The following is a 12,587-nucleotide window of genomic DNA, read 5'->3' as shown; positions in this document are numbered from 1 at the left end:
TTATTCAATTTCTGTTAGTCACATGTCTGTGGAACTTGTTCAGTTTATGTCTCAGTTGTTGAATCTTGTTATGTTCATACAAATATTTACACGTTAAGTTTGCTGAAAATAAACGCAGTGAGGTTTCTTTTTTATGGAACCCGTCTCTGTTAGATATGGAAGCCGTCTCTGTTAGTCTTCTGTGGTAGTCTACAGAGACATGGACACGAGAGGGTGTCTGCGGGTGCCTTGTTTCTGGTTGTTGTATTTATGATTCATGGGGCTCAGATTTCACAGCTCTCCTGAAATCTGTGTATTTGCAGCCATTTTTATCCCAATATCAAATCATTTCTGGGTAATAATTAAGCACCTGACTGTGATTGTTTTCAATTAAAATGGTAAAAAAGGGTCCTCCTGAGTGGCGCAGCGGCCTAAGGCACTGCAGTGCTTGAGGTGTCACTACAGATCTGGATTCGATCCTGGGCTGTGTCGCAGCCGGCCGTGACCGAGAGACACATTTGGTCCAGCATCGTCCGGGTTAGGGGAGGGTTTGCCTGGCCGGGATGTCCTTATCCCATCGCACTCTAGCGACTCCTGTGGCGGGCCGGGCCCATGCACGCTGACATGGTCGCCAGGTGTACTGTGTTTCCTCCGACACATTGGTGCGGCTGGTTTCCGGGTTAAGTGAGCAGTGTGTCAAGAAGCAGTGCGACTTGACAGGGTCATGTTTCGGAGGACGCATGGCTCTCGACCTTCGCCTCTCCCGAGTCCGTACGTGAGTTGCAGCGATGGAATAAGACTGTAACTACCAATTTGGATATCACAAAAATTGTGTGTAAAAAGTAAAAAATATTTCTCAAGCAAGAATTTTGCTAGGACATCTTACCCAAACAGGTTGAATTTCAGGCAGGCTTTTCAAAAGGCATTATCATAATTTTCACAATTTCACAGTATTATTCCAACCTCAAATCACGTTTTTGGCTGCCCTGGGCCTAAATAAGAGCACACATTTCACTGTCTGATCAGAGAATGAGAGGTATCTGTCAGTGTCAGGCCTGAGACAGGGAGACAGAGGTTGGCATGTGTCTGTGTCATTTCTGTGGGTTTTAGGAGTGTGTTTGTGTGTGTGTGTAGTGTTTCTGTTTGGAATAGAGGGGGTCTGCAGTGGTCCAGTTTTAATGACCATCCATGTGGTCACATGCACCATAACCCTGTGTGTTCATGTGTGTTTGCGTGCTATACATCCCCGCAGGGGGGAGGGGTTGTTTGTGAGAGGGGTGGATTAATGCACTACTCTCAGCCGCTTACTCCACCCCCAGCTTATCTGTCTGATTCAGCCTGACAAACTGTGCTCTCTTCAGGAACATTACAGTCACAGATTGCGAAAGAGAGATGGAGAGAGGGAGATGGAGAGAGAGATGGAGTGTCTGAGTGTCAGAAGAGGGGAGGGGAGGAAGGAGAGAACCAGGGCAGAGGGGGAGAGATGAGGATAGAATTGTAAAAGGAATGCACCCTGGTAAGCTAACCATTTCTATGACATATGATAGTGCGAGCTGAGGATTTAGGGAGAAAAAAAGGGGCCAGGAGGATTGTGTTTTAAGAGTCTTCAACCTGCCTCGATTGTCTGGTAACATGTAGGAACACAGCAGAACACACATCTTTACAAAGATTGGCTGCTGGTGGCTCTATTGACATTTATTGACAGCAGAATACCTTGCTTCTGAAGTTAAGCAGGGTTGGTCCCTGGATGGGAGACCAGATGCTGCTGGAAGTGGTGTTGGAGGGCCAGTAGGAGGCACTCTTTCCTCTGGTCTAAGAAAATATCCCTTGTGTAGGGTGCTGTCTTTCGGATGGGATGTTAAACAGGTGTCCTGACTCTCTCTGGTCACTAAAGATCTCATGGCACTTATTGTAAGACCCTGGGGTCCTGGCTAAATTCCTAATCTGGCTCTCATATCATCACAGTCCCCATAATCATCCCCAGCTTACAATTGGCTCATTCATCTCCTCTCCCCTGTAACTATTCCCCAGGTTGTTGCTGTAAATGAGAATGTGTTCTCAGTCAACTTACCTGGTAAAATAAAAATATGCCCCTCATACTCTAGGCCTAATGAGAAAGGCTACGCCAAGGTCAATCCATTTTGGTTGGGATTTGGTCATATTTCTCCAACTCTGATGATGAATCAAGAAGTAAAGATTTTCTATCCTAAATCTACTTTTAGTTATTTCTCAATGTGGAGTTTACAGAGCTAAAAGTCAGACCTCACCAGTCTTAAGGACATGTGAGTAAAGCTTGCTAATGAATGTATTAATACACTGATGGTATCTGTTGGTGTGGGAGGAGAGCGAGAAGTGGAGAGACAGGCACCACCTGAGGGATGCTAATAAACAATGCAGTCTACGTGGACACACACCCACACACACACACTCACACACTCACACACACACACTCACACACTCACACACATACCATTTAGCCAAATCACCTTGGATTAGATGCACTCCACAGAGCATCTTCTTAAGTCTGGAGATTTAACAGAATAGTAAAGACACAGGCTGGCTGGCTGGCTGGTGAGACACTTTGACACTCACTCAACACGATGAGTCACTGAAATGGAGGAAGGGCAAACGAGAGCGCAAACACTCTGAAATGAATGGAAGGAGAGAGAGAGAGATAGAAAAGAGGAGCAGCTGGTTGAGTGAAATGAAGTACTGATTGCTTAATGCGTTGGTTGCTCAGATGACTGTGTGTGTGAATGTGAGTGTGTGAGTGTTAGAGAAAGGAATAGAAAGACAGAGTGGGGATGATGTTGTTGATGGTTTAGGACTATCACATGACAAGAGATTAGTTAGCCAATGACTTGCTTATGGTAGTCCATCGTATCTGATGATGACTTCCACTTCTGAGTTAACAGTGAATTCTTTGACTGTGGAGTCCAATCTGAGATCCACAAACTGTATTGCAGGTGGGGCATAAGCAGTCTGTGTTGGCGGGGGTAGGCATGGTTGTATGTCTCCTGAGCTGTTTTGCTGTCTCTTTGTGCTCCTCTCCTCCTCCCACCTCTGTACACCGCTCTGGCAGACCTGCCGCCAGGTGGAACGGTCGACAGCAGCATCCTCCAGGTCTGTGGGTTTGATGTTGCATTGCTTCAGCAATGTTTTTAGCTGGTCCTTGTAGTGCTTCATCTGCCCCCCTGCAGATCGCCGGCCAAGATGTATCTGGCCATACAGGATTTTCCGTGGCAAGTGCTCCTCAGACATTCTAATGAAATGCCTAAGCCAGCGCAGTTGGTGCTGGGTGACCATGGCCTCCATACTCTTGCAGTTGGTCTTAGCAAGTATTTCTGTATAGGGCACACGGTTGCACCAGGTGATTCCCAGAATGTGCTGCAGACGTCTTATGTGGAATCGCTCGAGCTGTTTGTTGTGGCGACTGTAAATGACCCAGTCTTCACAGCTGTAATGAAGTGTGGTGATGCAGACGGCTTGACAGACGGCGATTGTGGTGTGGAGGTGGAGATCCCTGTTTTGGAAGACCCTGCCTCTGAGTTTCCCGAAGGCAGCAAATGCTTGCTTGATCCTATTTTGAATTCCGAGGTCGATGCTGCAGCCCTCTGAGAGGATGCTGCCCAGGTATTTGAAGGACGTGACTATTGTCAGTGATTTATGTTAAATGGTGAAGACAGGCATGGTGGGTAGAGGGCCGGATCTCCATTGGCAGACCACCTCTGTCTTGGTGGTGTTGATAGACAGTCCCATCCTGCTATAGACCCTCATAGATGCTACAAGGATGGACTGAAGGTCTTCTGGAGTGTGGGCCACAAGAGTACAGTCATCAGCATACTGCAGCTCAAGAACCCGCTCCGTCAAAACCTTGGTGGTTACTTGGAGCCTCCTTATGTTGAATAGGTTTCCATCCAGTCTGAAGTACACTGCAACTTTGTGGAAAAGCTGGGTGGCACATAGGAGGAAGATGTTAAAGAGTACCGGTGCCAGCACACATCCCTGTCTCACACTGATGCTTACTCCAAAGGGCACTGACTCCTGCCCTCCTATGGCCATCGGAGCCATCATCCCATCATGGAACTGGCAAAGGATGTTGACACATTTGTCTGGACAGCCACATTTGAGTAGAATGCCCCATAGTAGTTCCCTGCTCACAATGTTGAAGTCCTTGGAGAGGTCGACAAAGACCATTGAAAAGGTCCTGATGTTGTTCACGTTACTTCTCCTGGAGTTGCTGTGCCGTGAATATCATGTCGACCGTCTCCTGTTCTTTCTGAAGCCGCATTGTGACTCTGGCAGCAGTTCCTCTGTGATGTTGTTCACCAGCATGTGTAGCATCACCTTGGCCACGAACTTGCCGGCCACTGCCAGAAGGGATATCCCCCGGCTGTTGCCGCAGATGGACTTGTCACCCTTGTTCTTATAGATGGTGACAATGTTTGCATCCCGCCACTGTTGGGGGGACAATCTCCAGGTCCCAAATCTCAGTGATGCACTGGTGGACCGTTCTGGTGCAGAAGTAACCTCCCTTCTTAAGTAGTTGTCAGCACCAGGGGTCTTGTTGTTCTTGAGGGAATGGATAGCTGATAACACCTCCTAGAAGGTTGGCAAATGGTTGAAGTCTTGAATGGGTGGACGGACAGGCAGTTCTTCCAGGATGGAGTGGTCTGATTGAGTAGTGCTTCAAAGTGGTCAGCCCACCTCATCAGGATCTGGTTTTGGTCCTTCAAGAGAGTCAGACCATTGGCTGTTTTCATGGTTGTGATGGAGTGACTTCTAGGGCCATAGATAGCTTTAATTGAGTTGTAGAAATTGTGCATGCCGTTTTTGTCGACATAAATTTGGATTTCTTGTTTCTTATTCATCCACCATTCGTTCTGCAGAGCACGCAAGGTTGGATGCACTTCCTTGCGTGATGCATACCATTGCTTGCAAAGGGTCGCAGATGTGGGGCTGTTGAAAGTAGCCCTGTGCGCTTTGTACATATTGTCCAGTAAGATTGTGATGGTGTCAGAGTTCTCATCGAACCACTCCTGATGTTTCCTACCTCTGTAGCCAATGGAGTGGGCCGCTGCCTGATAGAGCACTGAGCTAATAGATGCCCACTTCTGGTCCATGGGGTCCTCTGCGCTCAGAAGAGGCTCAGTCTTCCTCAGCCTTTCAGCGAGAGAGCAACGGAACTCGTCCATTACTGTAGCTTTCTCAAGCCAGATTCAGTGCAGACGCCTCTTACTGGACTTCAGCTGGCATTGGGAGGATGTATTCTCACCTGGGGTTTAGCCAGTATCATACGGTGATCTGTCCAGCATTCTGCACCCCTCGTGGTAGGTGTCAGCAGAACGTCATTATTGTCAGAATGTCTCACTATGACGTAGTCAATCAGGTGCCAATGTTTGGAGCGTGAGTGCAGCTATGATGTTTTATATTTGTTCTTCTGCTGGAACAAGGTGTTAGTGACAATGAGATTGTGCTCGGCACATAGAGTTAGCAGTCTCATGCCGTTCTCATTGACCTGGCCAACACCATGCCTCCGCTCCATATCCTTTTGTTCTGTCCCACCCTAGTGTTGAAGTCACCCAGCAGAAATATCTTGTCATTCCTGGGGATGCGGTGTGACTGGTAGAAGCAGTCCTTTGCCTCATTTTCAGATGGTAACTTGGGTGCGTATGCACTGAGAAGAGTAGCATAACGCATCTTGGCTAGGGGGATACCGAGAGACATGAGTCTTTCACTTATGCCGACAGGTGTTTCGGTGAGCCTGGGTGGTAGGCTGTTCTTAATTGCCAGTCCCACACTGTGCTGATGTTGTCCACCCGGAGGGTAACCTTTCCAGAAGAAGGTGTAGCCTTCTCCCTCCTTTTTCAGGGAACCTTCATCCAGGAACCTGCTCTCACTCAGGGCAGCAAAGTCAATGTTTTAGCGCCTTAGTTCTGTAGCAATCAAAGCTGTTCTCCGATGGGGTCTATCGCTATTATCGTCAGTGTCCAAGAGTTCTGATGTTCCATGTCGCCAGTTTCAGGGGAATTGTTTTCTTTAGCTTTTTCCGACCGCTGAGTGGAACTCCCTATAGGTGCGGTAGCCTATCCAGGATGGAGTCAATTTTTAGGCCACCTTTTCAAGGCCTCTCCCCAGCTGGGGTGAGCAATGTGCTCCTAAATAGGGCTGCTCAGTTACACAGGGGTCTGCTGTGAGCAGCTGCCACCCAACTGCTAGCAACCATAATAGTCCTGTGCCGCTGGCGTGCAGGGGTTTGATTAAGGGCTCCCGATACATCCACTCCTACCCCGTCACCAGACACCCCAACACCGCCAGACTTTAGTCCGGTTTCCAGTTGATGGCTTCACCGAGGTCAGAAGTGGATACCTGCTCAAAGGAAGTTATTTAAAGTGCCGCTGAAGGTGCACAATCCACAACAGCACTACTTCACTGTAGAAAGGGGAAATTCCAGTGGCAAGGGGGAAACCCAGGATGACCAGTATCTTCTACAGCTGCAGGAGGCTGCCGGAAACCCAGTCTGTCGGCGTCCGCCATTACACTGCCTTTGTCATAACAGACTAACCCACAAGGCAGCGGGCGGCGTGCAACTGTCTAGTGCAGGAGTGCCTAGGTAGAGGTTAGTTGCATGCCCGCTTTCTACGTGCTTGCATACTCTCGTTACAGCTCTCTGCCGCCGGCTAGCCCTTGTGGTGGATTCATGCACAAGTCATGCACAAGTCATGCACAAAGTCTCCCCTTGCCGGTACAAGCCTCTCCGTGACCAAGACTCCTGTCGGGCCTCCTCGCAGCAGCACACGTTGACTGGTTGTCTTGAAACTCCAGGCTAACTGGCAGGGGATCTCTTAGCAGCAGTGGGCCCCAGAGATGCATCTGTACAGGCCCACCTCTGTGTTGACACACCCTGACAGCCATCAACCACTAGCCAATTACAGACATTGTCTCACTACAGTGACCTAGCAGGGTCTAGTGTGAGGGCCAACACACTCACACCAAGCTGCATGGTCGATCCTCACCATCAAGTTAATGCACGCGTTCACACACACACACACACACACACACACACACACACACACACACACACACACACACACACACACACACACACACACACACACACACACACACACACACACACACACAGTGTCACACACCACACACACCCTCCTCGTTGTGGTGGTTGGGGAGGTGACGTCAGCATCAGCAGGCTGTTTCTCTGCCGGGCTTAGCCTTCGCCACATCCACCACATGCCGTGCACAATCTGCTCCAGACTGACACACACACACGCATACACCAGGTATTATACACATAGCGCTCAATGAGAATGCACTGACACGAGAGGGAGATTATATAATGGTGGGCGGTGGGGGAGTAGGACGGGGGGAAGATGAAGCCATTGAGAAACAGAACAGACAAACCTGCACAACGCTACAACAACGCTGCTCCGCTCTGCTGTCTGTCTGTAGTAGATCAGCCCTGATAACAGCTCTGTGGCTGTCTGTAGTAGATCAGCCCTGATAACAGCTCTGCTGTCTGTCTGTAGTAGATAACAGCTCTGCTGTCTGTCTGTAGTAGATCAGCCCTGATAACTGCTCTGCTGTCTGTCTGTAGTAGATCAGCCCTGTTAACAGCTCTGTGGCTGTCTGTAGTAGATCAGCCCTGATAACAGCTCTGTGGCTGTCTGTAGTAGATCAGCCCTGATAACAGCTCTGTGGCTGTCTGTAGTAGATCAGCCCTGATAACAGCTCTGTGGCTGTCTGTAGTAGATCAGCCCTGATAACAGCTCTGTGGCTGTCTGTAGTAGATCAGCCCTGATAACAGCTCTGCTGTCTGTCTGTAGTAGATCAGCCCTGATAACAGCTCTGCTGTCTGTCTGTAGTAGATCAGCCCTGATAACAGCTCTGCTGTCTGTCTGTAGTAGATCAGCCCTGATAACAGCTCTGTGGCTGGCTGCTGTTGTTGTGGTGTTGTGTAGTGTGGGGCTCTTAGCTAGCTCAGCTTCATCACCTGGGATCATAAGCCTGCATGGGGATTTTAGCGTTGTTCTTTTATACGGCTGAGATAGTATGTGTGGAGAGTTATAGGAATGTGAAATATTCAAATGAATGAGGGTAGATTAGATGAATGAGAATATGCAAGACATGACATGACAGATGCATTTTGGTGTGATTAGGCTGAGCAGATTCCACAGTAGTACACTGTGCAGTGTGTTGTATGCTAAGGATCATATGTGGCTGTACAGTATCTTGATCTTTCATGCCATTTAATTCATTTAGCCTGCCTCTCTATCAGTGTTGACTTTGCCTGAGGAGTATCCTCACACAGACAGACACACACACAAACAACTCAGTATTAGGAAGGTGTTCTTAATGTTTGGTATACTCAGTGTATATGTTCATTACAGTAATCCATTCCCACATTGTTCACCTCTCTGCATGGGTCCAGCCATGTTGGTTCTCTATAGAGCCTTATACACTATCTTTCAGCCTATAATATGGTATGTCGAGCATTCTAAAGCCTTTACATAGTCCTTATTCCTCCATACAGACTGCTCTGTGAAGAGGCTTGTGTTGTCCAGTACATGGCTACATTAGCATACTGGTCCTCAGAACCTACTTATCTAATATGAGAGAGAGAATGAATAAGAATGGAGAGAGAAAGAGAGGCTAATAATGGTTAGAGTGCGAGGGAGAGAGAGCGAGAGAGAGCAAGCGAGAGACTAATAATGGTTAGAGTGCAAGAGAAAAAGAGAGAGATGGGGGATGGATGGAGCGGTAGAGGGAGGGAGGACATGATGAGGAGAGATGGCACAAAAGAACATGGCTTTTATGATGTTGGAGAGAGGAGAGGATTCAGAGATGGACAAAGGAAGGAAGGCTCAAGAGGACCGTGTGTGAGCGTGTGTGTGTGTGTGTGTGTGTGTGTACCTTGTGAGCCAGCGTGCGTGTGTGTGTGTACTGTGTGAGCGAGTGTGTGTGCATGCATCGTACGTGTGTGTGTGATAGAGAGAGAAACCGAGAGAGAAATGCCAGAGAGAGAGATCAAGAGATGGAGAGCGAGAGAAAGATATAGACAGACAGTCCCTGTGAGATGCAGAGATTCTGAGAGGGCGAGGAGAGACAGAAAGACAGAGAGTGATACAGAGACAGCGAGAGTTTCAGGGGGGGGGAGAGAGAGAGAGAGAGAGGCAGGAGGGGGGAGAGGAAGGGGAGAGATTGGGGGCAGGGGAGAGGGGGTGGGAGAGAGAGAGGGAGGAGGGGGGAGAGGAATGGGAGAGATTGGGGGGGTGGGAGAGAGAGAGAGGGAGAGAAGTCAGGTTTGATGGTCATCATTCTCAGTGCTGTTCATGTGCCTGCTGAGACTGGGACTGGCTATGTCACAATGACTGATCCCCGCTGTCTCTCCAGCCCGGATGGAAGTTATTACTGTGTACACACACCCACACTGGTCCTGAGACAGACAAACACCGCTCCATACACACAGACACTGACAACGACATACACAGACACACATTCACATTTCCACCATGCACACATGAACGGACCCACACGCACACACACAATTGATCACCTGATTATATTTAATCTATTACCTCTGTATACTTATTGAACGTTGTTATTTCTCTCTCCATACAGTACTATGAGATGTCCTATGGGCTGAACATAGAGATGCACAAGCAGGTAAGAGAGACTTAACTGTCTTTCAGTATTACTGTGTGTGTTGTCTGTGTCTGGTCTCTTCCAGTAATGGTCTTTACAGGGAGCAGTATAGGGCAGACACCACAGTCACCATCCCTCTCAGCCCTCTCTGACACCAGCCACTGCCTCTGTCTCTCTCTCTCTCACACACACACACACACACACACACACACACACACACACACACACACACACACACACACACACACACACACACACACACACACACACACACACACACACACACACACACACACACACACACACACACACACACACACACACACACCCTCAACCCCTCAAACCGAGTGTGTGTGCATGTGTGTTTCATACTCATGAACTGTAGTATTTCTCATCATCTCTGACAGAGTGTGTTCATTGCAGTAGGGTGTTTGTGTGTGCATGCGTTCGTTCGTTTGGTGTGTGTGTGTGTGTGTGTACGTGCATTTGTTTGGTGTGTGTGTGTGTGTGTGTGTGTGTGTGTGTGTGTGTGTGTGTGTGTGTGTGTGTGTGTGTGTGTGTGTGTGTGTGCGTGTGCGTGTGTGTGCGTTATGATCAGCAGAGTCCTGGCAGGCACCCCATGTCCCTTTCTTGTTGCAGAGTGCGCGTTGTGGCGCATTATCCACTTGACTGACGTCTTCATTCAAGGTGACTTACAGGCTCATTCTACTCCATCGTTATGGACAGCAGTGAAGAGGTCCGGTGGTGTTTAGCAGTCCACATGCTGGACCCAGATCCAGAGCTAGGCACAGAACCAAACAGATCCAGAACCATAGTGAATATGTGCCATTAGCCAGTAGCCAGGCCGACAGGGTAAAGCTCCACTGTCAGCTCTACTGTCACCACAGAGGAGACATGAATAGAGATCTGCTTGTGTTACTCCAGAAAGGGGGAGGAAGAATGAGGGGGAGAGAGGGAGGGGGGAGAGAGGGGGGAAGGAGGGAATGAGAGAGGGGGAGTGAGGCTGCTGGCAGGGGACACAGTAGAAGGGAGAAGGAGGGCTGAGACAGGTGATGAGAGAGAAATAGATACATTTGAGAGAGAACAGAGAGAGGGCGAGGGGGGAATTAAATAGAGAGTGTGATATGAGAAAGAAAAATGGATAGTAAAAAAAGAGCCAGATAGAGATAGAAAGGATGAGCCAGAGAGAGATACTGTAGAAAGGATGAGCCAGAGACCGATACTGTAGAAAGGATGAGCCAGAGAGAGATACTGTAGAAAGGATGAGCCAGAGAGACCGATACTGTGGAAAGGATGAGCCAGAGAGACCGATACTGTGGAAACGATGAGCCAGAGAGACCGATACTGTGGAAACGATGAGCCAGAGAGACCGATACTGTGGAAAGGATGAGCCAGAGAGACCGATACTGTAGAAAGGATGAGCCAGAGAGACCGATACTGTGGAAAGGATGAGCCAGAGAGACCGATACTGTGGAAAGGATGAGCCAGAGAGAGATACTGTAGAAAGGATGAGCCAGAGAGACCGATACTGTGGAAAGGATGAGCCAGAGAGACCGATACTGTGGAAACGATGAGCCAGAGAGACCGATACTGTGGAAACGATGAGCCAGAGAGACCGATACTGTGGAAAGGATGAGCCAGAGAGACCGATACTGTAGAAAGGATGAGCCAGAGAGACCGATACTGTGGAAAGGATGAGCCAGAGAGACCGATACTGTGGAAAGGATGAGCCAGAGAGACCGATACTGTAGAAAGGATGAGCCAGAGAGACCGATACTGTAGAAAGGATGAGCCAGAGAGACCGATACTGTAGAAAGGATGAGCCAGAGAGACCAATACTGTAGAAACGATGAGCCAGAGAGACCGATACTGTGGAAACGATGAGCCAGAGAGACCGATACTATGGAAACGATGAGCCAGAGAGACCGATACTGTGGAAACGATGAGCCAGAGAGACCGATACTGTGGAAAGGATGAGCCAGAGAGACCGATACTGTGGAAAGGATGAGCCAGAGAGACCGATACTGTGGAAAGGATGAGCCAGAGAGACCTATACTGTAGAAAGGATGAGCCAGAGAGACCGATACTGTGGAAAGGATGAGCCAGAGAGACCGATACTGTAGAAAGGATGAGCCAGAGAGACCGATACTGTAGAAAGGATGAGCCAGAGAGACCGATACTGTAGAAAGGATGAGCCAGAGAGACCGATACTGTAGAAAGGATGAGCCAGAGAGACCGATACTGTGGAAAAGATGAGCCAGAGAGACCGATACTGTGGAAACGATAAGCCAGAGAGACCGATACTGTAGAAAGGATGAGCCAGAGAGACCGATACTGTAGAAAGGATGAGCCAGAGAGACCGATACTGTGGAAACGATGAGCCAGAGAGACCGATACTGTAGAAAGGATGAGCCAGAGAGACCGATACTGTGGAAACGATGAGCCAGAGAGACCGATACTGTGGAAACGATGAGCCAGAGAGACCGATACTGTGGAAAGGAGAGACCGATACTGTGGAATGGATGAGCCAGAGAGACCGATACTGTGGAAGGGATGAGCCAGAGAGACCGATACTGTAGAAGGGATGAGCCAGAGAGACCAATACTGTGGAAACGATGAGCCAGAGAGACCGATACTGTGGAATGGATGAGCCAGAGAGACCGATACTGTGGAAGGGATGCGCCAGAGAGACCGATACTGTAGAAGGGATGAGCCAGAGAGACCAATACTGTAGAAGGGATGAGCCAGAGAGACCGATGCTGTTGAAAGGATGAGCCAGAGAGAGATGCCGTAGAAAGGATGAGCCAGAGACAGATACTGTAGAAAGGATGAGCCAGAGAGAGATACTGTAGAAAGGATGAGCCAGAGAGAGATACTGTAGAAAGGATGAGCCAGAGAGAGATGCTGTAGAAAGGATGAGCCAGAGACAGATACTGTAGAAAGGATGA

General features: G+C 48.8%; 1 protein-coding gene across 3 annotated transcripts in view; it reads left to right on the top strand.

Moving 5' to 3' along the window:
* LOC139578354 (transducin-like enhancer protein 4) overlaps nucleotides 1-12,587 on the top strand; it is an 84,542-nt gene that overhangs the window by 18,614 nt on the left and 53,341 nt on the right. For all 3 annotated transcript variants that reach the window (XM_071405826.1, XM_071405823.1, XM_071405824.1), the window contains exon 4: nucleotides 9,616-9,660. In XM_071405826.1, coding sequence (XP_071261927.1) covers nucleotides 9,616-9,660 — 45 coding nt within the window. The remainder of the gene's footprint in view (nucleotides 1-9,615; nucleotides 9,661-12,587) is intronic.

The sequence above is a fragment of the Salvelinus alpinus genome, chromosome 6, assembly GCF_045679555.1.
Source record: "Salvelinus alpinus chromosome 6, SLU_Salpinus.1, whole genome shotgun sequence".
NCBI lineage: Eukaryota > Metazoa > Chordata > Actinopteri > Salmoniformes > Salmonidae > Salvelinus > Salvelinus alpinus.
The sequence above is the reverse complement of the archived record's forward strand: the minus strand, read 5'-3'. Positions and strand labels throughout refer to the sequence as shown.